The sequence below is a fragment of the Solanum tuberosum genome, unplaced genomic scaffold (genome assembly GCF_000226075.1).
Source record: "Solanum tuberosum cultivar DM 1-3 516 R44 unplaced genomic scaffold, SolTub_3.0 scf00365, whole genome shotgun sequence".
In the NCBI taxonomy this organism is placed as follows: Eukaryota; Viridiplantae; Streptophyta; class Magnoliopsida; order Solanales; family Solanaceae; genus Solanum; species Solanum tuberosum.
The window spans coordinates 160,922-187,263 of record NW_006239290.1 but is presented as its reverse complement, the minus strand read 5'-3'; the positions used below and the strand labels follow the sequence as shown (position 1 = coordinate 187,263).

At 32.7% G+C, this 26,342-nt stretch overlaps 2 protein-coding genes across 2 annotated transcripts in view; both read right to left on the bottom strand.

Annotated features, from left to right (window-relative positions):
• LOC107063495 (F-box protein CPR30-like) overlaps positions 1-3,844 on the bottom strand; it is a 4,484-nt gene extending 640 nt beyond the window's left edge. The window contains exons 1-3 of the mRNA XM_015315415.1: positions 3,790-3,844; positions 3,640-3,707; positions 2,373-3,457 (exon numbers count right to left, since the gene is read on the bottom strand). Coding sequence (XP_015170901.1) covers positions 2,373-3,457; positions 3,640-3,707; positions 3,790-3,844 — 1,208 coding nt within the window. The remainder of the gene's footprint in view (positions 1-2,372; positions 3,458-3,639; positions 3,708-3,789) is intronic.
• An 11,480-nt stretch (positions 3,845-15,324) lies between these two features.
• On the bottom strand, positions 15,325-26,342 carry LOC102601220 (glycerol-3-phosphate dehydrogenase SDP6, mitochondrial; the record flags this gene model as incomplete). The annotated part of the gene is made up of 7 exons (XM_006361617.2): positions 15,325-15,633; positions 15,716-16,011; positions 17,158-17,416; positions 18,164-18,324; positions 19,913-20,244; positions 21,401-21,874; positions 25,988-26,342. Coding segments are annotated over 7 exons (1,878 nt in total), but the record flags the coding sequence as incomplete, so codon positions are not given.

Here is a 26,342-nt window from a genome sequence, read left to right as displayed (position 1 = left end):
TATTAAAGTCAGATTCATATAAATATTATTCACATTTCGTACAAGTTTCACCCAAACAAAAGTTTCAAAACAACAATAAGCATAATGTGATATTTTTAGCAAAAAAATCACTGATTTGAATAATGTGAAAATAAATTAAATATAATACTTACCCTAACAATTTTTTTGCCTTTTTTGGATATTGGGATTTCTAATTTTTTTTTTTGTTGTTCTTCTTGTTGATGGTTTTGAAGATTGAACTACTTCTACATTTGTTGTTTTTTTCCATTTTTCCTTTTTTATTTCAATAACAAAATCAGAATTCGAATCAAAAAGGGTTTCTACAATTTTCCCCTTCCTCTTCTTTCCCTTTTGATTTGCCGAACTCACCCTTTTCTTTGCTTCGTTTTTTTTCTCCTTTTTATCCTTCGATTGAGAGGAACCACACTTTGCAGGAATTTCAACATTTTTTTGGCAGTGGGGTTTGAGTCAATATGTTGAATGTTGGAGCATGTACTTCATCTGTAGAAGTTCCTTCAACTAATCGAGGACTCTTTCGAGGCGTTACAATCATTTTCTTCGACATGATGATGATGAGAAATGGAACGGGAGGGATGGTTTTGAAGTTGGGGTAGTGAGAAAGATGAGAGAGACGATTGTGAATGTGGGGTAGTGGGGTGGTGAGAAAGATGGGAAGGGACGATTACTGTAGTATTGGATAGGCGTGGGGGGTGGGGGTGGGATTAATGTGAATGGGAGGTTTGGAATGTAACAGTAATCAAGGAACTCTAATCAATGTAAATCCCTAAATTTGTGTAACTGATAATTTATGTTTTAAAAAAGGAACTGCAATCAAATTAATTAACTATTAATAATTAATAATATAAAAATATAAAGAGATTAATCATTTATTAAATTAAATTTTAATTAATTTTTAAATAAAGTTAAATTTAATTGATATGTTATAACCCGTAAATAAACTGTTATAAGTAAGAATATTTTCAAAGTATGTTTAAAACCCGTAATATTATCTCTTAAATGTGTATATGGTGTGATTTTTCCTTCAAAATACCTTGACACCATAATCTTTCATCGATCACCAATAACTTAAAAGTGCACTTCTCCTGATGATACACGTTAGAATAAGCACAAAGCATTCCTTTCAATTCTGAAATGTCAATATCAATGCTGCTCAAGTAAATATATTTGATCCAACAATTGTATCTCTCCAAACATTTTACAGAAAATATTAAATAAAACCACAAAATAGTTTCTTGAAGTAGCAAGCCAATGAAATGCCTCATGTATAAATGTCAACAAATGCATAACAAGCACCATATTGTGATAGCCACAATGATGTTGATCATGAATTGAGAACCAATTTCAACGTGAGAATTTACTAGATACGTATTATAGTGGGTAAAAGTTCTATATTATAGTAAGTCAAAACTCAATTCCAAATAAGAAAATTCCTTTTGTGAAAATTTTGGAGTGGGAAGAATAATTAATTCTCCCGTGAAGGATTGGGTGACGTCATTCCTAAGGCTAAAACCTTACACATTGAATAGAAAAAAAATATAATTAGAAGAAGTAATTGTTTGATTTATGAAGAAGCCTAAATTAAATAAGAACATGAATAAGTGACAGAATATCAATAATGAAATGAAAAAAATTGGGATTCCGTACATGAGGTGAACTAAAATGAATTTATTTTAATGGAACTTACCGCTAATTTAATTATTAGAGGCGAAGTCATAACTTAAAGTGTATAAATGTTGTTTTTTAGACGAAATCCGCATTGGAAGGTGGCTTTATAAGGTTACATTATTTACTTTATATGGTATATATGTGGCATGCTTCGTTAAATCATCGACAACAATGATATTTCTATTTGGAGAGAGATTTGAGAGAAAATTCAAGCGATTTAAGAAAAAGGAATCGGATAAAACTTTAAAGATATAAAATAGTTTTTACTTAATATAATAATGACGAGATTGTTTTAATAGAAAATTTTAGTTAGTAAATTATGTGTATCTAATAATAAAAAGGGAATAATATTAGAAGCTTTCGATTCGTTAATTGGCTTATAAATATATAATGAGACCATTTTTATTATAAAAGCATCAGACCTAGGTAAATTTACTATACATGATTAAAAGACATACTGCCACAACTAGTTGATAGTAATTGATCTTTTGAGTTGATTATAATTTGAAAATGAAATAATCTTTCCCTAGGAACATGAAATAAATAAACTTTTGATAAATATTATTTGAAACAAAAAGAAATGCAATCGATAAATAAACTAATGAAAACAAGAGATTGTAATATGATAACCGAAAAATGGGAAATTGTTTCAATCATACATAAGCAAATACTAAGTTATAAGTAACCTTGGAGAGATCAAACTCTCTGTGAAAGCGAATCCGTTCTGAAAGTTACCTCGAGGCAATAATGTAAAAGGTCCTCTTTGTGTCCTAAATGAATTTCCCTCGCCTTCCTCGCCTTCAAAATGTTCGCACCAGATTAACACTTCACCATCTGGAAATTTATATTTCGGGGAGGCTATAATAATATCAGGATCTACTATAGATATTACTTCATTCCAAGAGTCCTTGAGACCATAATCTTTCAACACCCATAACTTAAAAGTACGCTTCCTTTGATAATACCCGTTAGTATAAGCACAAAGCATGCCTCCCAATTCCGAAACGCCAATATGACCGTTGGCCAACCACATTTTCTCTGGCAATGGTATGATCTCTCCAAACACTTCATGGGAAATATTAAATGAAACCACAAAACAAGTATCACGTGACATAGCAACCCAATGAAATGCCCCGTGTATAATTGTCAAAGAATGGATACCATACAACCTACTGAGAATTTTACGAGGATATGCATCTATTTTTCTCCAATAACCACTTTTTAGTGAGAGAATTTCACCAGGTACATCTTTGCAATATTCGTTCCAACCTTTGGGAATCCTAAGGATCTTATAATCATCATTAGCCGAGTCAAAACTCATTCCATAACAAGTAGAATATTCCTCCACTGATGAAAATTTTGAAGTGGGAAGTTCAATTGATTCTCCAGTGGAGGGGTTCCATAGCAAAAATGAGTAACGTCTTGGATTATTTTCATAAACCTTGATAATTACTAAACCATCGCAACAACAATAGACATCACAATATTGTGGTTTAAGATTTGAAGGGAAATCCAGTTCCCGTACCCCAACCTGTTGATCCGACGATAGAGGATAACAAGATATGGAACATCTATCTTCCAAAAGGAGACATGTGTAAAAGAGAAACTTTTGGGAATTTTGGTCATTCTTTGCACGATTAAGATGTTGCTTCCTAAATATCGGGTCATCGATTAATGTTTTCAAATATTTTGATACACACTTGAATCGAAGAAGAGATCGCACTGGTAACCTGCTGAGAATGTCCGTTAGTGTTTCTTCTTGAAAATGAACCTGCATGGCCAAGATAGGACAAAAATGTGCTATCAGAAATTTGTTTTCCAAAAATTCAAATGTTATATGATCAACCAAGAGTTTAGAAAGGATTAACCGGAATTTTTATTTTATTTCTTCTATCTACTATAAGCAAACAAATGGAGTAACAATATTTAGAAAATTTCAAGTGGAGAACTTACCTGATTCATATCAACAATTTTCATTAATTTTGTTTTTTCTGACAACTCCACAACTCTTTGTCCTGCATCTAAGATCGTATGAAACTAACTCAAGAAATTATCGTTATTAAGAAATTAATACACTCAACAGAAAGAAATAGATATATATACCTTCAGAAATTTGATTAGAAAGAACTGATTTGTTCTTTTCTTGACAATTTGACATTTTTAGAGTTTTAATTTGAATGCTAGAGTTTTTCTTCTTGTATACTACTAGGATGAATGTTGGGCTTATTTATAAGATGATTTTATTAATTTTGAGGAAAACCATAAATATGATTTTATTTATTTTGGAAAAAACATAAATATGATTTTTTTAGTAATACAATTACTACCCAACTAAAATATCTTAATAGGACATGATTTCTCTTGTCCTAAGATGTAAAAAGAGGCCAGGTTCAATGTCCTCTTTCAATTGGTTGTTTATAAGATGATTTTATTTATTTTTGTGAAAAACATAAATATGACTTTATTTATTTTCCTTAAAAATTATCAATTTTATTTCTTTTTGGGAAAAAACATAAATATGGTTTGATTTACTTTCCATAAGGTTGGTCTTCAAAATTTAAAACTACAGTCATCAATTCAATAATACATTATCCAAATCAAACTACAACATTTATAGAACTAAATTTAAAAATAATATCCAAGTAAGAAGAATATTCAATATAAAATTATAGTATTTAAATAACGATCCGCCTTGAATACTTTTCTGTAGTTTAAATGTAATAGTATAGTTGTTTTGTTTTGAAAAGATAATTGGATCAAAATCTTAATAGGACAACATTTTTCTTGTTCCAAGATGTAAAAGGAGGTCAGGTTCAAATGTCCCCTTTCAGTTGGTTGTTAAAAATCTAATTATAAAAAATAAACTCAATAAGCAAAATTAAATAAAATATTTAATTAAAAACTACAATATTCAAACCAAAAGTAGTATCATATTTAAATAAAAACTAGAATATTCAAATCCTAACACTTCTCTAATAAAAGAAATGACTCATGTTCTTTCCTAGAGAATATGAAATAAGAAAGCTATTGTAAATACAATTTGAATTAATCTAAAAGATAGATAAATTAATAACAATCAACTATTGTAATATTATACTTAGAAAATGAAAAAAAAATGTCTCGATCATACATAAATATATATCAAATAAGTTTTATTTTTATATCAAATAAGTAATTTTGGAGAGATTGAGCTTTCTGTAAAAGTGAATACATTCTGACTGAGACTCCGAGGCAATAAGGTAACGGGTCCTCTCTTTCTCCAATATGCATAGTCCATGTGTTGATGATGTATGCACTAGGATAACACTTTCCCATTTGCAAATAGTACGAGTGTAATAATATCGAGATATGCTATGAAAAATATAGCATCCTAAGATTCTTTGACACCATAATCTTTCATCACCCATAACTTAGAAGTGTGTTTCCCGTGATGATACACATTAGAATAAGAACAAAGCATTCCTTCCAATTTTGAAATGCCAATATCAATGTTGCTCAAGCAAATATATTTGATCCGACAATTGTATCTCTCCATACATTTTATAGGAAATATTAAATAAAACCACAAAATAGTTTCTTGAAGTAGCAAGCCAATTAAATGCCCCATGTATAAATGTCAATGAATGCATAACAAGCACCATATTGTGATAGCCACAGTGATGTTGATCAATATTTCTCCGAGAACCACTTTTCAACATGAGAATTTCACTAGATACGTATTAGAGTGGGTAAAAGTTCTATATTGGTTGAGGAATGGACTGATGGTATGCTTATATGGATTTGGACAATCCTTTCCTCATGAATTAGCTTTTACGGTTGAGTTAGACTCGGATGCCGTATTCTTTCTATGATATCAGAGCTAGGTTTATTTCCGTTTGGGCTCCTGGTCCACACTCCAGTTGGCCTGGGCGTGAAAGGGGTGTTAGAGTGAGAAAAAATTCCACATTAGTTGAGAAATGGACTGATGGTCTGCTCATATGTACTTGAACAATTCTCCCCTCATGAGCCTGCGTTTGGGGTAGAGTTAGGCTCAGGTGCCATATCATTAGAATACGTACTTTGAGACCTTTATTTCTGTCCTGGGGAATCTCTAGGATCTTATAATCACCACTAGTTGAATCAAAACTCATTCTCAGATTAAAAATAAATAAATCAATTCACTTAAAATTTTGGAATGGGAAGTACAATTAATTTTCCCTTGCAGTTATTCCATAGTACAAGTGAGTTTGGTTCAAAAAATCAACATAAACCCTAATAATACCCAGTCCATCACAATAATAATAGACATTGCAATAACGTGGTTCAGATTTAAAAGGCAATCTAGTTTCTGTACAATATCCTCAATCAGTTGATCCAACGATAACTGATAAATAAATATGGAAAATATACCATCTCGAGGGCTGAATATTAATTAACCAATGGCCGTAATGACTTTAACACTCTTTGTTAATATTCATATTTATTATCGCCAAAAATTATTTTTGTTATAATATCTTAACACTTTTTTTAAGAGATATATAAAAGAATTGACAGAAAATTCTGCATTTGGCCTATTACATGCTTTATCTAACTACACAAAGTCGATTTTATTATCATTACAAAATTCTTTACATATTTTTTTCCTAAAGTTAGATTAAACAGTGATGACAATCAATGAAAAATTAAATGTGTATTTCTATGTTATATGTGTGAAAGTAGCCAGGGCTATTTCTTTCTTTTATATAGATAGATAGATAATAAAAATATTTACGTGAGATCTCATTCAAAGTCACATTTTTTTAATATCATTTCTCGTGATTGACCATATTAATAATTTAATTGAGAAACTACAATTAGAAAAATTTCAATGAAGCTGAACTACGTGATACTATACTTCGAAAAAGAAAATTGGCTTTAATTTTTACTTGATATAATAGTGATAAGAAATTGTTAAAATAGAAAATTTTAGTTAGTGAATTTTGTGTATATAATAATAAAAAGGGAATAATATTAGAAGCTTTCGATTCGTTAATTGGCCTATAAATATATGATGAGACCATTTTATTATAAAAGCATCAGACTTAAGTAAATTTACTATACATCAAATCTTTTGAGTTGATTATAATTTGAAAATGAAATGAACTTTACGTAGGAACATGAAATAAATAACTTTTTGATAAATATTATTTGAAACAAAAAGATATGCAATCGATAGATAAACTAATAAAAACAAGAGATTGTAATATGATAACCGAAAAATGGGAAATGTTTCAATCATACATAAGCAAATACTAAGTTATAAGTAACCTTGGAGAGATCAAGCTCTCTGTGAAAGTGAATCCATTCCGAATGTAACCTCGAGGCAATAATGTAAAAGGTCCTCTTTGTGTCCTAAATGAATTTTCCTCACCTTCAAAATGTTTGCACCAGATTAACACTTCACCATCTGCAAATCTATATTTCGGGGAGGCTATAATAATATTAGGATCTACTATAGATATAACTTCATTCCAAGAGTCCTTGAGACCATAATCTTTCAATATCCATAACTTAAAAGTACGCTTTCGTTGATAATATTCGGTAGTATAAGCACAAAGCATGTCTCCCAATTCCAAAACACCAATATTAATGTTGTACAACCACATTTTCTCTGGCAATGGTATGATCTCTCCAAACATTTCATGGGAAATATTAAATGAAACCACAAAACAAGCATTATATGACATAGCAACCCAATGAAATGCCCCGTGTATAATTGCCAAGGAATGGATACCATAAAACATACTGTGAATGTTATTACGAGGACATGCATCTATTTTTCTCCAATAACCACTTTTTAGCGAGAGAATTTCACTAGGTACTCTGCAATATTTACTCCAGGCACTAGGAATCCTAAGGATCTTATAATCATCATTAGTTGAATCAAAACTCATTCCATAACAACAAAATTCCTCCACTGAAAATTCTGAAGTGGGAAGTTCAATTGATTCTCCCGTGAAGGGATTCCATAGCAAAAGTGAGTAACGTCGTGGAATATGTCCATAAACCTTGATAATTACCAAGCCATCACAACAATAATAGATATTGCTATATTCTGGTTTAAGATTTGAAGGGAAATCCAGTTTCCTTACATCCCCAACTTGTTGATCGGACGATATAGGACAACAACATATGGAATATGTATCATCATCCAGAGAGGGACCTTTGTAAAAGAGAAAGTTTTGGGAATTTTGGTCATTCTTGGCACGATTTAGATGTTGCTTCTTAAATATCGGGTCATCGATCAATGTTTTCAAATATTTTGATACACATTTAAACCGAAGAAGAGACCGCACAGATAACCTACTGAGAATGTCCGTAAGTGTTTCTTCTTGAAAATGAACCTGCATGGCCAAGATAGGACAAGAATGTGCTATCATAAATTTGTTTTTCAAGAATTCAAATGTTATACAATCAACCAAGAGTTTAGAAAAGATAAATTGAATTTTTAAAATTTATTTCTTCTATCTACTATTAAGCAAACAAATGGTAGTAACAATATTTAGAAAATTTTCAAGTGGAGAAAAATTCCTAGCCCTTGTAGTTGTAACAAGAGAGAGCAACATATAATCAACAAATATCCACTAAATGAACTTACCTGATTCATATTAACAATATTCATCAACTCTTCTTTTTCTGACAACTCCATAACTCTTTGTCCTGCATCTAAGATCGTATGAAACTGACTCAAGATACTATCGTTGTTAAGAAATTAATACACGCAACATAAAGAAATAGATATATACCTTCAGGAATTTGATTAGAATGAATTGATTTGTTCTTTTGTTGACGATTTGCCATCTTAAGAGTTTTAATTTGAATGCTAGAGTTTTTCTTCTTGTATACTACTAGGATGAATGCTGGGCTTATTTATAAGATGATTTTATTAATTTTGGGGAAAACCATAAACATGATTTTATTTATTTTGGAAAAAACATAAATATGATTTTATTTAGTAATCCTATTAATATCCAACTAAAATCTCTTAATAGGACATGATTTCTCTTGTCCTAAGATGTAAAAAGAGGTCAGGTTCAATGTCCCCTTTCAATTGATTGTTTATAGGGTGATTTTATTTATTTTTGGGAAAACCATAAATATGATTTTATTTATTTTCCTTAAAAAATTATCAATTTTATTAAATTTTGGGAAAAAACATAAATATGGTTTGATTTACTTTCCATAAGGTTTATCTTCAAAATTTAAAACTACAGTCATCAATTCAATAATACATTATCCAAATCAAACTATAACATTTATACTTTTCTGTAGTTTAAATGTAATAACATAGTTATTTTGTTTTGAAAAGATAATTGGATCAGAATCTTAATAGGATAACATTTCTCTTGTCCCAAGATGTAAAAGGAGGCCAGACGCCTTTCAATTGGTTGTTAAAAAATTAAATAAAAAATATAAACTCAATAAGCAAAATAAAATAAAATATTTAATTAAAAACTACAATATTCAAACTCAAAGTACTATCATATTTAAGTAAAAACTAGAATATTCAAATCCTAACACTTCTCTAATAAAAGAAATGACTCGTGTTCTTTCCCAGAGAACATGAAAATGAGAAAGCTATGGTAAATACAATTTGAATTAATCTAAAAGATAGATAAAGTAATAACAATCAAATATTGTAATATTATACTCAGTAAATGAAAAAAATATATCGATCATATATAAATAAATATCAAATAAGTAATTTTGGAGAGATTGAGCTTTCTGTAAAGGTGAATTCATTTTGATCCGACAACTGTATCTCTCCAAACATTTTACAGAAAATATTAAATAAAACCACAAAATAGTTTCTTGAAGTAGCAAGCCAATGAAATGCCTCATGTATAAATGTCAACGAATGCATAACAAGCAGCATATTGTGATAGCCACAATGATGTTGATCATGAATTGAGAACCAATTTTCAACGTGCGAATTTTACTAGATACGTATTATAGTGGGTAAAAGTTCTATATTATAGTAAGTCAAAACTCAATTCCAAATAAGAAAATTCCTTTTGTGAAAATTTTGGAGTGGGAAGAATAATTAATTCTCCCGTGAAGGATTGGGTGACGTCATTCCTAAGGCTAAAACCTTACACATTCAATAGAAAAAAAAATATAATTAGAAGAAGTAATTGTTTGATTTATGAAGAAGCCTAAATTAAATAAGAACATGAACAAGTGACAGAATATCAATAATGAAATGAAAAAAATTGGGATTCCGTACATGAGGTGAACTAAAATGAATTTATTTTAATGGAACTTACCGCTAATTTAATTATTAGAGGCGAAGTCATAACTTAAAGAGAACTTACCACTAATTTAATTATTAGAGGCAAAGTCATAACTTAAAGTGTATAAATGCTGTTTTTTTAGACGAAATCCACATTGGAAGGTGGATTTATAAGGTTACATTATTTACTTTATATGGTATATATATATATGTGGCATGCTTCGTTAAATCATCTACAAAAATGATATTCCTATTTGGAGAGATATTTTAAGAGAAGATTCAAGCAATTTAAGAAAAAGGAATCGGATAAAACTTTAAAGATATAAAATAGTTTTTACTTAATATAATAATGACAAGAGATTGTTTAAATAGAAAATTTTAGTTAGTAAATTCTGTGTATCTAATAATAAAAAGGGAATAATATTAGAAGCTTTCGATTCGTTAATTGGCTTATAAATATATAATGAGACCATTTTTATTATAAAAGCATCAGAACTAGGTAAATTTACTATACATGATTAAAAAACATACTGCCACAACTAGTTGATGGTAATTGATCTTTTGAGTTGATTGTAATTTGAAAATGAAGTAATCTTTCCCTAGGAACATGAAATAAATAAACTTTTGATAAATATTATTTGAAACAAAAAGAAATGCAATCGATAAATAAACTAATGAAAACAAGAGATTGTAATATGATAACCGAAAAATGGGAAAATGTTTCAATCATACATAAGCAAATACTAAGTTATAAGTAACCTTGGAGAGATCAAGCTCTCTGTGAAAGCGAATCCGTTCTGAAAGTTACCTCGAGGCAATAATGTAAAAGGTCCTCTTTGTGTCCTAAATGAATTTCCCTCGCCTTCCTCGCCTTCAAAATGTTCGCACCAGATTAACACTTCACCATCTGGAAATTTATATTTCGGGGAGGCTATAATAATATCAGGATCTACTATAGATATTACTTCATTCCAAGAGTCCTTGAGACCATAATCTTTCAACACCCATAACTTAAAAGTACGCTTCCTTTGATAATACCCGTTAGTATAAGCACAAAGCATGCCTCCCAATTCCGAAACGCCAATATGACCGTTGGCCAACCACATTTTCTCTGGCAATGGTATGATCTCTCCAAACACTTCATGGGAAATATTAAATGAAACCACAAAACAAGTATCACGTGACATAGCAACCCAATGAAATGCCCCGTGTATAATTGTCAAAGAATGGATACCATACAACCTACTGAGAATTTTACGAGGATATGCATCTATTTTTCTCCAATAACCACTTTTTAGCGAGAGAATTTCACCAGGTACATCTCTGCAATATTCGTTCCAGCCTTTGGGAATCCTAAGGATCTTATAATCATCATTAGCCGAGTCAAAACTCATTCCATAACAAGTAGAATATTCCTCCACTGGTGAAAATTTTGAACTGGGAAGTTCAATTGATTCTCCAGTAGAGGGGTTCCATAGCAAAAATGAGTAACGTCCTGGATTATTTTCATAAACCTTGATAATTACCAAACCATCGCAACAACAATAGACATCACAATATTGTGGTTTAAGATTTGAAGGGAAATCCAGTTCCCGTACCCCAACCTGTTGATCCGACGATAGAGGATAACAAGATATGGAACATCTATCTTCCAAAAGGAGACATGTGTAAAAGAGAAACTTTTGGGAATTTTGGTCATTCTTTGCACGATTAAGATGTTGCTTCCTAAATATCGGGTCATCGATCAACGTTTTCAAATATTTTGATACACACTTGAATTGAAGAAGAGATCGCACTGGTAACCTGTTGAGAATGTCCGTTAGTGTTTCTTCTTGAAAATGAACCTGCATGGCCAAGATAGGACAAAAATGTGCTATCAGAAATTTGTTTTCCAAAAATTCAAATGTTATATGATCAACCAAGAGTTTAGAAAGGATTAACCGGAATTTTTATTTTATTTCTTCTATCTACTATAAGCAAACAAATGGAGTAACAATATTTAGAAAATTTCAAGTGGAGAACTTACCTGATTCATATCAACAATTTTCATTAATTTTGTTTTTTCTGACAACTCCACAACTCTTTGTCCTGCATCTAAGATCGTATGAAACTGACTCAAGAAATTATCGTTATTAAGAAATTAATACACTCAACAGAAAGAAATAGATATATATACCTTCAGAAATTTGATTAGAAAGAACTGATTTGTTCTTTTCTTGACAATTTGACATTTTTAGAGTTTTAATTTGAATGCTAGAGTTTTTCTTCTTGTATACTACTAGGATGAATGTTGGGCTTATTTATAAGATGATTTTATTAATTTTGAGGAAAACCATAAATATGATTTTATTTATTTTGGAAAAAACATAAATATGATTTTTTTAGTAATACAATTAATACCCAACTAAAATATCTTAATAGGACATGATTTCTCTTGTCCTAAGATGTAAAAAGAGGCCAGGTTCAATGTCCTCTTTCAATTGGTTGTTTATAAGATGATTTTATTTATTTTTGTGAAAAACATAAATATGACTTTATTTATTTTCCTTAAAAATTATCAATTTTATTTCTTTTTGGGAAAAAACATAAATATGGTTTGATTTACTTTCCATAAGGTTGGTCTTCAAAATTTAAAACTACAGTCATCAATTCAATAATACATTATCCAAATCAAACTACAACATTTATAGAATTAAATTTAAAAATAATATCCAACTAAGAAGAATATTCAATGTAAAATTATAGTATATAAATAACGATCCACCTTGAATACTTTTCTGTAGTTTAAATGTAATATAGTTGTTTTGTTTTGAAAAGATAATTGGATCAAAATCTTAATAGGACAACATTTCTCTTGTTCCAAGATGTAAAAGGAGGTCAGGTTCAAATGTCCCCTTTCAGTTGGTTGTTAAAAAACTAATTATAAAAAATAAACTCAATAAGCAAACTAAAATAAAATATTTAATTAAAAACTACAATATTCAAACCAAAAGTACTATCATAATTAAGTAAAAACTAGAATATTCAAATCCAAACACTTTTCTAATAAAAGAAATGATTCATCTTCTTTCCCTGAAAACATGAAATAAGAAAGGTATGGTAAATACAATTTGAATTAATCTAAAAGATAGATAAATTAATAACAATCAAATATTGTAATATTATACTTAGAAAATGAAAAGAATGTCTCGATTATACATAAATAAATATCAAATAAATAGAGCTTTCTATAAAAGCGAATATATTTTGACTGAGACTCCGAGGCAATAAGGTAACGGATCCTCTCTGTCTTCAATATGCATTATCCATGCGTCGATGATGTATGCACTAGGATAACACTTTCTCATTTGCCAATAGTATGAGGGTAATAATATCGAAATCTGCTATGAAAAATATTGCATTCCAAAATACCTTGACACCATAATCTTTCATCACCCATAATTTAGAAATGTGTTTCCCGTGATGATACACATTAGAATAAGAACAAAGCATTACTTCCAATTTTGAAATGCCAATATCAATGTTGCTCAAGCAAATATATTTGATCCAACAATTGTATCTCTCCATACATTTTATAAGAAATATTAAATAAAACCACAAAATAGTTTCTTTAAGTAGCAAGCCAATGAAATGCCCCATGTATAAATGTCAACGAATGCATAACAAGCAGCATATTGTGATAGCCACAATGATGTTGATCATGAATTGAGAACCAATTTTCAACGTGAGAATTTTACTAGATACGTTTAATAGTGGGTAAAAGTTTCACATTGGTCGGAGAATTGACTGATGGTATGCTTATATGGACTTGGACAATCCTTTTCTCATGAACTAGCTTTTGGGGTTGAGTTGAGCTCAGATGTCATATCTTTAAGTGATATCAGAGTCAAGTTCATTCCCGTTTGGGCTCCTGGTCCACGTTTCAGTTGGCCTAGGCGTGAAGGGGGTGTTAGAGTGGGTAAAAGTTCCACATTGGTTGTGGAATGGACTGGTGGTCTGCTTATATGGACTTGAACAATCTTCCCCTCATGAGCTAACTTTTGAGGTAGAGTTAGGTTCTGGTATCATATCTTTACAATACATACTTTGGGACCTTTATTTCTGTCCTGGGGAATCTTGAGGATCTTATAATCACCACTAGTTGAATCAAAACTCATTCTCAAATTAAAAATAATAATCTCTTCACTTAAAATTTTGGAATGGGAAGTACAATTAATTTTCCTATGCAGTTATTCCATAGTAAAAGTGAGTTTGGTTCAAAAAATCTACATAAAACCTGATAGTTATACCCAGTCCATCACAATAATAATAGACATTGCAATCTCATGATTCAAGACTTAAAAGGCAATCTAGTTTCCGTATATCCTCAACTAGTTGATCCAACGATAAATGATAAATAGATATGGAAAATTTACCATCCCGAGGGTTGAATATTAATTAACTAGACCGTAAAGACTTTAATACTCTTTGTTAATATTCATATTTATTACTGCTAAATATTTTTTTTGAAGAGATATATAAAAGAATTGACAGGAAATTCTGCGTTTGGCCTAAGATGTAAAAAAATGTTAGGTTCAATGTCTCCTTCGAATTGATTGTTTATAAGATGATTTCATTTATTTTTGGGAAAACATTAATATGATTTTATATATTTTCCTTAAAATTCATTTTCGAAATTTAAAATTACAATCATCAATTTTATGTATTTTGGGAAAAACATAAATATGATTTTATTTATTTTCCTTAAAATTCGTCTTACAAATTGAAAAATACACTCATCAATTCAATAATACATTATCCAAATCAAACTACAACAATTATAGAATTAAATTTAAAAATAATATCCAATTAAGAAGAATATTCAATGTAAAGTTATAGTATATAAATAACGATCCACCCTGAATACTTTTTTGTAGTTTAAATGCGATAGTATAATTGTTTTGTTTTGAAAAGATCATTTGATCAGAATCTTAATAAGACAACATTTTTCTTGTCCTCTTCCAATTGGTTGTTAAAAAATCAATTAAAAAAATTAACTCAATAAGCAAAATAACTATGCTTTCTTACATGCTTCTTTTTGTTGCTGCGTTATTGCATCGAAAAAATATCTGCATTCCTAGCTGCATTTGCAAAATAATAATCCAACATATCCTCTTCCTCGAAGATACCATTATCATCATCTAAGTTGGTAAATTTATTTGGGGACAAAATAATAATCCAACTTGTAGTTGCAGTATAGAAAAAAGAAAAAAAAAAACTCCCTCTTCTTTGTTTTTTGATTGCTGAGTTTCCTCCTTATGCATGAGACTTGAAGACCATAGAGTAACAAAGTAGAGGAAGAACAACTATGCCTCAACAGCGGCTCAGTCCCAAACAAATTGAGGTCGCAAAAATAACATTAATCTATACTTAATTAAATTAATAATTATTACATCAGAGGGGCCAAATTTCATGCCCTAGACATAATCCAATAACTATAAGATGATCAAGAGAAATGATCTTCCCAACGGACGAAATGAAAAAATGAACTGTTCCTAAGAAACTTATAAGCTTTGACAGAATAAGTCATTCTGCAGCTTTAGTCCATATGAAATGCATACATGAAAAAGGTATGTGTGGTATTTTCGTCACTCTTTAACGCAGAAGAATGTAAAAGTAGAACTCTGTCTTGAAGATTGATATACAGCTTTAAGAACCTAGAACAATAAGCGGGTAAGCGTCAGAAACGGGAAATCTGACTCTAGAAGAACATGTTTCGTATTGGATTGAATAACTTACTAGTGCTTCCCATCATGGAATTGTGCATTTTTTGAAGACTTGAAAGTTTCTAAAAATTGTTTTCCCTTATGCAGTTCTTGTTTCTGCCTAGACTTGTCCCATTTGTGCTCTGCAGCCAGTATCTCTATTATTCGTGGCAGTGCACGTTGTGCAGCATCAGTGTCAAGGAAGGCAAGACGACATCTTCTAGCTACAAAATCTACAGCGGATTCACAGTATTCTTCCCGAGCACAGTATGCAACCTCAGCTTCCAAGAAAGGGTATCCATGAGCCAGTCGTTTTCCCAGATTTTCGTTCTGCAATTCAGATAAATCAAATTAAGCTTGGAAACTCATAGTAGACATGAAAATGCCAGAAAATAACTACCTCACTAAATGAATTTGAAGTGAAGATTAAAGAGCTAATTGAACAACTTTGAGATAAACTACTTAGAAAAAACTTCTTTTGGCAAAAAAATATGAAAATAGAAAACTGTGTTTGAAGATTTCTGAGCAATGTGAGTGTAGAGAAGAAACTTTTCTTTGGGACACAAACCACAGGTTTTTTAGAAAGGTAAGCATTCAAAGCACATTATCATAAAACAGTTTTTTTTCAAATTTTTTTGCAATAACTTTTTGGAACAAGTTAAATGAACAAGTTCTCAGGAATTTATTTTTTCAAGGTTATAAAATATCTTCCATGATACACCTTGGAAAGATCCTGAAATCATATTGAGGGACTGAGACTTTGTGTACATTTTCGTAAAGTATTTTCAAAATGTGCTAGACAAATTATTGAGAAGGGTTTTTAAGCCAGCATGTTCAATCTATCTTGCATTTATCATGCATCCTATTCAACAAGTTCTGATTCATATTGACAGTACAGGCTTCTCAAATAGCAAAAGTTCTTACTCCAGAGTGTTACTCTTTCATAACATAGGAAGCTTTTATCAAAAATCAAAATCTACTCCTCATGCAAGTGTTAATGAGAATGAATGTTGATTCAAAGTTGAGATGCTCCTCTAAAATAATGAATTTCAAGTTCAGAGTGACTCAGATATTCCTCCTCAAATCCACATTCATGAATAGACACATCCCTGATTCCATTCTTGGAGACCCGTACATATCAGTCAATGACAATAGAAATACTTGGTTCTTTATTGATTCCCAGAAACTGGCATTTCATGCAATCTACAATAACTAAGCAAAAAAAGATAGAAGAAGCTTGCAGATACCAGAAATTGCAAAAACTACTTTAAACAAGTGTCTAAATCAGCAAGCATGTTCTGCAGAATGCCTTTCTATTGTTTATTTTTGTTCTGTTCATGTATTATAGAGTAGATTGTATTAACAATGAGCTACCTTAAGAAGTACTTGACATAAAATGCATTAAGGTTAGTATAAAGACATATAGCCAAAGTACCAGAAGAAAAAGGAACAATTGGAACTAAGAAGGAAGCAAACCTGAGCAATAGCAGCCACTCGTTCAGCCAATGCACCATAAGCATGAGATAGATGTTTAGCGGCAGCTGTGTCCATTGCTCCTGGAACAACCTTCCCTGCATGAGACCTTTTCATGCGGACATATTGTTGAGCAAGTACCGTAAAAGATGCAGGATCCCATCCATCTGCACCTACGAGTTGAAGGTTGTATGTCAAGCATTTATTCCCTGGGTTCAATTTTCCAGATTTTATAGCCGCATCAACCGCATCTTCTGCCATGCTGAAATGAGACAACTTTAAAATGTTAATAAAGGAGACCAAAAAGCTTTGGAGATGAGACAAAACTTTAAAATGTTAATAAAGGAGACCAAAAAACTTTGGAGATGTTCCATTTTAAATTGTGTTTGTATTTAGAACCTTTTTTTTTTGTCTTTGCAATAAATGTATTTATTTGCATTTTTCCAGAAAACACTTGTGTTTCAGATTCAGTTTTTTGGAAAATGCTTTTGGTTGCCTTTTAGAAGTATAATTATACTTACAAAACTTTTTTTTGAGGGTTTCATATGGGTGGATATTTTTTATATAAAAATCAAATTGATATCATGGATTTTACAATTCACACCAATGTGTAAAAAACTATTATATTCAATAAAAAGTTTATTAAACCTACTAAACATCTTTCAATGTTACAAAATATATCTCCTAGTAGTGTCTTTTATTGAAGGAAAGAAACAAGTTTCCGAATTAAGAGGAGAAAAGATTATGGTTCAAATTGCAATTCACAAAAGCTGAAAAGAGGACACCCAAAGGAAAAAAGGTTGACCCACTGTTTCTGAAACAAAAAGCACCATCTCTGGTTCTTTTATACAAAGTAGCCCAAGCTTCTTTCCATATTCAACAGAATTGCACCTCTAAAAAACAACTTGGGGCTGCTTTCTGAACAAACGGGCCTCTTTTCCATATAGAAACACCTCCTCGTCTCACAAGACAACTAGCATTACCCATTAATTCAGATATTATAAGTTACCTTCTATACGTAGTCCATTTTCCACCAGTAATTGTTACCAAACCAGGATGATCTTCAGTGACAACATGATCTCTGGAGATGCTCGCCGTACTATTTGCCTTGGGATCAATTGCTAGAGGGCGGATACCACTCCAAGCAGATAGGACATCAGTACGACGTACCTAAATTTGAAATCTAACATCATTCTCCATAGACAAGAAGGACACTATAGGTGACATATAAAACAAGAAAAACATTTTAAACTGGAGTTTTGGTTGCCTTCGTGAAAATAGGGAAACTAAACAGTCAAATACAGGTTGTAGCCACCTTACAAATACTGAATGAAAAATAAGTAAACTGTTATAGTAATAACTGTGTATGACAAACATGCTCACTATATTGACAACTTCGATGCTGCTCACTAAACAAGAAATAAATCCATAGGCTACTGAGATATTAGATTCAAGTACCGAGCATCCCTGTGTACGTAGGAAATGTATCCCCCTTATCATCGAGAGTGTCACCACAGACATATCTACTAACAAGCAAAGCTCCTATGACTCACGAACAAAAGGATGGAGTTTTCTAACTGTCAAGAAGTTCATGATATGCCTTTTAAGTTCATGTCATTCACAAAGGCCTTTTTCTTCTCTCTTTTTTTGCTTTGACCTTCTCTGCCCCATCTCTGTCAATATTTTCCTAGGGTCAAACATTCTCCTCTTAAGATTTCTGGGTCCTCACACAATTTGTTGGCTACTATATCATAGGAGTTGTTGATATTAGTCACTAAGTTTTGCGTTAAAAGATTGTATTGACAACGCAAAAAGAAATATGAATAACAAGCCTACACATTACTCCAAGGGAGTTAAAGCTCAGCTTCCAGGAAGAAGTTTTGGAATCAAACAATAAAATCAAGAGACACCATCATCCACTGTTGTAAGTTGAAATGCTTTACCAGATGCGCACAAGTAAAGTTTGACCACAGCAGTAGTACTAATACCATCTCACAGTAGTACTGCAATCTACTTGTGAGATTAACAATTTGCCTCACATAAGAAAGAGCACATATATTTGTTTTATCAAATATGAATTTGGCAAGTCATTCTTTATGCAATATAGTTTAGATAACAAGAAGATTTTTCAACGTTATTACATAATCTACATCAAACATGTACAGTAAAAAAAGTCTACATATGGAACATGTTGGATAGCAGTTATGCAATACTAGACCCCTTATGGGAAATGGTCCATGATCTATTTATGCACTTGATACAATATACATCAAACTCTTGACTTCTTTTATAAGAACAATTTACATCGAACTCTGACTTAACTGATTGTTTAGTCAGTAATCCAATATATAACCTGGAAGCCACTAAATGGCTAAAAGATAGTATACTGAATATCTCCTACACATTTACTGGAATAGCTTAATAAATTTCACCTTAATCCAAAAACTTAAGAAATTTCAGCTTCTTTACATCGACTCCTTTCAATGAAAAAGCATAAAAACCAATTAAGGGATAATAGTTAGCTCAGCTAAAAGTGATAGAGAAATATGCTATTGATCAGGATAGTAACATTTGAATTTGATATCAAGCCAAAACAGAGATCAAGAGGCAAAAAGTGTCACAATGTAGACCTTTTTTCCAGATGCCTAATGAGGAATAATGATTATATAAATATTTGACTTACAGGGATTTATATTAGAGGCACTCTATGATATTAAGAGAAAAAAATAAAAATCAGGATTGCTAGTAATCAACACACCTTAATATTAAGATAATCAGAGATGGCATCCAAAATGAATTCGATCTCATTCTCATGAGGTTCTGGCAGCATCGTTATGCTGGTGTTTGAATCAGTGGTACCAGCTACTGTTCTGCCCAACCATGGAAGCATAAAGACCACTCGACCATCCTTAGTTTTAGGGACAATCAAGCCCATTCCTTCTGGAGAATAGTAATCAGGAAGTACAATATGTACACCACTACTGGGACAAATCATGGGTTTTGCATCTTTATCAGCTAATGTCCGTACAGAATCACAAAAAGGCCCAGCAGCGTTAACAACAACTTTTGCATATGCATCAAACTCCTTCCCTGTCAGAAGAGGAGTGAAAACTTAGAGGCAGATGAGTGAACATGAACAAAAGGAGCAAACAATTAAAGGAGAATTTCTTTTTTGATAACCAAGAAATCCGTTTGTGACCCGCCCTTTGGACCAATCACAGCCTTCTAAACTCGGTGGATAATGGGCCCGCCCCTCTACCCTTCTCCACTTAAATGCCGGGCTTCGCTTTGCATGGTGTGGGGCTTGAACCTGCGACCTAAGCCACAAATCCTCCACCTTTTGCCACTCGAGCTAGGCCTTGGGGGCTAAAGGAGAAATTAATAAATAGTACTAAAAGCATTTTCTAATCGTCTAAAAGTTGAACAGAGATTCATGCCAGAGTGACTTGCCTTTGTTGGATCAAATACTTGTTTAAAGTTGATATTCCCACCCAACTCGAAAAGATTTATGCCAATTTTGGAAATGTTTGTCAATAACACCTCTACACAAATATTTTGACTCCACGGAAATATGGCAAGAAAATTCAACTATGACCAGATACATATTTTGAAACATGATAACTCTAAGCCAAGCAACGTGTAAAAACTGTGTCCGAAGCATCTGGTTATGTGGTTGGTAATTAATTACCAATCTTTGATACTAGAACAGCCTCTTCACTCATGAGTCCAGCCGTGGACCACAACAAAAATATTTTAAGAGAAAGTTCAAAATTTTCAAAACCTCAGAAATCACTACACTTAAACCACAGGAGAAAGAAGAGATCAACAGCATCACGATGATCCCGTATGTCACTGACAAACATTTCGAAGAAATGACAAAGGTTCAAAGACAAGCATAATAGATAATTGTACATACATGGAGATATATAATGGGACTTTTAGGAGCAAGTGATACAACACATGATATCTTTTATGGTCACTCGTCCCCTTTTTGTCGTCTTAAGTAACTTTCTGCCATGTTTAACTACAACTCTAGTCTAGGTCCAAGGAAATGGGAAGCTGACGTGTCAGCACCTAATCTGTTCAAATGTTTATTGCTTTATGCACAGTGAAACTATAATTTTTTCACAAATCAAGATATCGGAACTCTATTTATCAACCTTAATCCTTCCACCAGGATTACAAGCTAACTTTAAGCACGGAACTGAGTAGGAACACAAATTCTACAATAAAATTCATGAAGTACCTGACAAGTTATTCCGAATACGTGCACCAATTATTCTACCATCACCCTCATCTTTGAGAAGGGATACAACTTCTGCATGGTTAAGCACAGCTGCACCAGCCAAAGCAGCAGAGCATGCTAATGCAACATTGAGGCGTGAGTCGTTCATTTGTCCATCGTAATATACCACAGTTCCCTTCAGAGTTTTATCTTTACCATTTCGTGCGAGGGTAGGAAACAATTCAACAGACTCTTGTGCAGAATAATACCTAGACAAATGCAATAGGTGTCGCCCTGCGACCAAATCATACATTTTCAGGCCGGCCCAGTAGTAGATCGCGTCAAACCAATCAAAGCACGGAGTCATGCACGGTAAAGCATGACAAAGGTGTGGAGCATTGTCAATGACCTGTTTACGCTCCTCAAGGGCATGGAAAACTAGCTTTAACTGCCCGTAATCTAAGTTGAAAACTGCTTTCTCCAAATAGCGAACTCCTGAAACAAGAATCTTAGTATAAGCAGTTTGCACATCTTAGATAAAAGAAGATAACTGTGACAAATGAAGGAAAGCTTCAAGCAAATATCTAACTACTCCCTCCATTTAAATTTGAAATTAAAGAAGACTTTCGAATCTTGTGGTCTTAAATGAAAGATATGTAGAATGTACCAAAAATTCCCTTTAATCCTGTGGTCTTAAACATGCCATATGTAAAATTAGAATTAAAGAGTTGCCAAAAATGGAAAGGGGCATTCTTTTTTAAACGGAATAAAAAGGGAAGTAAGACAAATAAATTGAAATGGAGGGAATATTAATTAAGAGGTGCCTCAATGAAGAAATCAAAAGGGATCCTCTAAAATTTCTCAGTGCAGTTCTTAACATCATCTTAAGAGTCAAGTGAAGTCATCTGTCCATTCTCAACCACTAAGCATTTAAGGTAGTAGTTAGTACAAAGAATAACAATTTAGCCAGTCGAGCATTCACAGGATATAGCATTCAAATCTTAGGAGTGGTCTTATAGAAGACAAATAATATAATTTTATGTGAGAATCTTAACTTTCTTTCTTTTTTTTTTTTGCCTTTTCCAAATTCCCTGGTCGAGATGCAGACCTATTAATCTGTTAGTGTTAGGAGTTCTAAAGGGCTAATGGGAAATGACTAATGAAAAATTGCGTGGAGACAAAGCGCCTATTGCAAAGGTTTTACAGACATTTTCCTGCGGCTGAGATAAATGTTTGAAGCATCTAATACCAAGCAGTGTCATTTGAAAAGAGTCTTGACTGTTCTTTCATTGAACCTATCCCAAAGACAATCCAGAGCTAAGGATACATCAAGATTTTTGGCCTATTAGTTTGTTCTGGAGCACATACAAAGTAAAAGCAAATGTATTAGCAGGGAGACTTAAAGATGATGGGTAATCCCATATTACATTTCAGAATGCCTTTGAAGAAAGAAGATGAATCCTTGATGCTATACTGATAGCAAATTTTTTTTTGATAAAGTAGATTCATTTAAAGGCATCAAGAAGATGCAAGCTTTACAAGGATAGATCAGTTAAGCTCACAAAAAAAGGATTTGTAGCCTCTTTCTAAACTATAGAGCTAACAATTCTAAATTATTTACAGAGGTCAATTTGGACCAACTAAAAAAGTAAACTAGACATCTGCCTAGGGCTGGGCATTCGGTATTTCGGTTCGGTTTCGGGTTTTTTTTCCGGTTTTTTTTGGTTTTCGGTTCTTGTACAACGTGTACCGAACACTGAACCGAAATATTCGGTTCGGTTCGGTTTTTATTATTTCGGTTCGGTTTTTTGTTAATTCGGTTTTTTGTTATGGGCTTGCTTAGTGGGCTTTTTAAAATTTTGTAATTTTTTTGTTTATTTTTATGTATGTTTATTTCTTTTTGCTTATTTTACTCTGTTTTTTCAAATTATTATATGATTCAAAATAATAAATTGTCGTTAACATTGAAATTTAGCCTTGTTATAACATTGAAATTTACCGGTCGTTGTTGTGCTGCAGCTGCCTGCTGGTCGATTGGCGGCTGCTGCGTGCTGCTGGTCGCCGGAACGGTTGACGCTGCTATGCTATAGTCTATAGACAACTAGACGTGGGAAGTGGGAACGGTAATTTTTGCCTTTTGGGAAGTGGGACTGTAAAAGTTGAAAAAGTTTTGTAAAAAGACAAAACTTTTGTTTTAATTTTAAATTATAATATTTATTTTTTAATATTAATAATTAATATAATATTAATATATATTATAATATAATATATTTTGGTAAACCGAATTACACAAAAATTACATACCGAAAACCGAACCGAAATACCAAAAAATACAAAACCATATACCGAATACCGAACTGAAAACCGAAATACCGAAACCGAATTACCAAAATAATTCGATTCGGTTCGGTTTTTCGGTGTTTATGCCCACCCCTACATCTGCCTCGCGAAAGATTTCTAGAAGTTGAAATTCCATCAAAACATATTTTATTCCTCTCTGTCCATAAACACCAAAAGATAGCACCGGGATCATCATCGACATATTCTTGATGGCTTTGTCAACTTCCCGTGAACTCCAACTTTCAAGAGCATCCCTAACAGAGGCATGACCCAGGAAAGACCAAAAAAGTACCAAAACATATTCAGACGTCTGAGGCAGCTGGGCAGTGCAGTAGCAAGTGGCTGACACTTTGTGTGTGCTTGTGGCTGAAATAGAATCGGTTAGCAAGCTGGAATTTCTTTTTGGAGAGATTATCCAGTGTGAAGCATGAGTTATGCAGTGCAGTTGAGCCAGTGGGTTTAAGATTAAGAAGCATAGAGTAAGGATTATCGTGCAACTTGGATACCTGGGAAGCTAATGGATCATTTATCTGGAAGTTTCTAATCTAGATATTTGTGAGAATGGAGCACCAACAAAGAGGGAGAGCATGGGAAAGGAACCATCATGGTGAAATATTTCATCCGGTACTATGAAATTTTCCATCTTATCGAATGCTACTCCATGAGGTTTCTTTAGTAGTTAAGCTCCTTCAAGGGGGAAAACTGGAGACCCCGTTGTCTTGTCACTGTTTCTTTTCATACGAGAGGCATTCAGTAGACTCATATAGAGGATAGTTAAAGGGAATTTTATCCAAGGATTTAAGGGTAGGTGAGAAGGAAATGAAAGAAAAACTTTATCCCAATTATTTTTTGCAGTTTGCATTCTAAGTTTGGGCAATAGACTACATAGATTTGGTATCTCTCTAAAGCTCTAATATGGTTCGCTATCTGCAGATTAGCAGAAATCACACCAATGTGCATTTATTGGGGTAAAAAGTTTGATCCAGAACAGCAAAAGGTCTTTTTGTTTCACTCATCTACTTTTCTGTGCGGATCCAGATGATTGCTATAGTTGTCCCGAATTAGTTTGGGATTGCAACATATTTGATTTCTTAAAAGAGGAAATGCCCATGTGTATAGATGGTTGGGATAGTTCTGTAGATGATTGTGTTGATCCAGTTGCATAGTAAGAACATAATTTTGCCACTGCCATGGTATGTTATTGTTAAATTATTGACTATAAAAATTGGTCATGACTTTGATTTTGATAATATCTATGCAAGGAGCCCGAAAACAACAAGATTGATTCCCTTAGGAATGAAATGGGAGGCATAATCAGTTCAATTAAATATTAAGAAATCATCGCAGCCAAGTAACTATTGAGCATACTAAATTGACAATTTTAGTTTTCCTTCTGCTAAAACTCTTGAGATTCTTAAATGATAAGAGAAGCTTTCTAATTCCTTCTTATGTACCCTGTTGATGAGAGATGCATGTGTATCCAAGTTCCAAAATCAACATTAAGAAACAAATTCAGTTGGATATTACTGTAATAATTCTCTCACAGGGCCTTTCTCTTCATTCCGTATTTGCCTTGACATTGCCAACTCAGTCACACACAATAATAGTGCCTTGAGTAACAATGTTCCGAACATCAAGATCCCTCCTCATCAAGGCTCACTCCCAGAGTTTTTAGAAACATAGACAAAAAGAATTTTTTTTATGACCATGCAACAATAAGCAAACAGATTCTTAAGAAAAGTTTTCGTAAAGCAGACTAAATCAATTTAAAGATTTCATTTTGAACTTGTTATTAGTGCCACAAACAAGCATATATAGGGTATGACACTGCATAAATATAGTGTCCCAAAATAATGCTGCTACAAGATTCCCAATTTTAAAGTTCCATCTTGTATATTGTCCTGAAACTATGTCCACTTTCATAAAAGGGAAAATAATGCTCAACACACTCCTCAATCCCTTTTAATATCTTTTTGATGAACGTGGTGTCCTCGACTAATTCCACAGGATACCTGCCACCTCCCACCACAATCCCTTATCGAAAAAGACAATTTTTTTTACCTTACTGCTACTGCACCTCAATCACAATTCAGTTCCAATCAACTATATAAACCCTCTATATCCATAAAAAAAATTCCTCTAATTTGACTATTTTTCACAGCTGAATGTGATCATCCTCTTACTTCAACGCTTTAAATTAACATGAGGCCAGTATATCAAAACCACCTGTTATAACAAAACTGATGAAAAAATTAAATTCCAACTAACCTCCATGAATTAGCTTAGTAGACCTTGAAGAAGTACCAGATGCAAAATCCTCTCGCTCAACCAATCCAACTCGGAGTCCTCGCGTCGCAGCATCAAGAGCAACACCGCAACCCGTAGCACCGCCTCCAACAACAAGTATATCAAGAGGATTAACCAAACTAGACCCGATCAGAGCCGCTTCCTGAGTATTCCGTGGTGGTACGACGGCGAAAGGATCAGCAATTTTCCGGCGAAAAGTGTCGAGTGCGGTAGACTTGTCACCGCGATCGCTTGAGGAGAATGAAGGCTGCCGCACAATTGTGTATGCTCCGCCGGCCACGGCGGCGATAGCGCCGAGACGACGGAGGGGAATTGA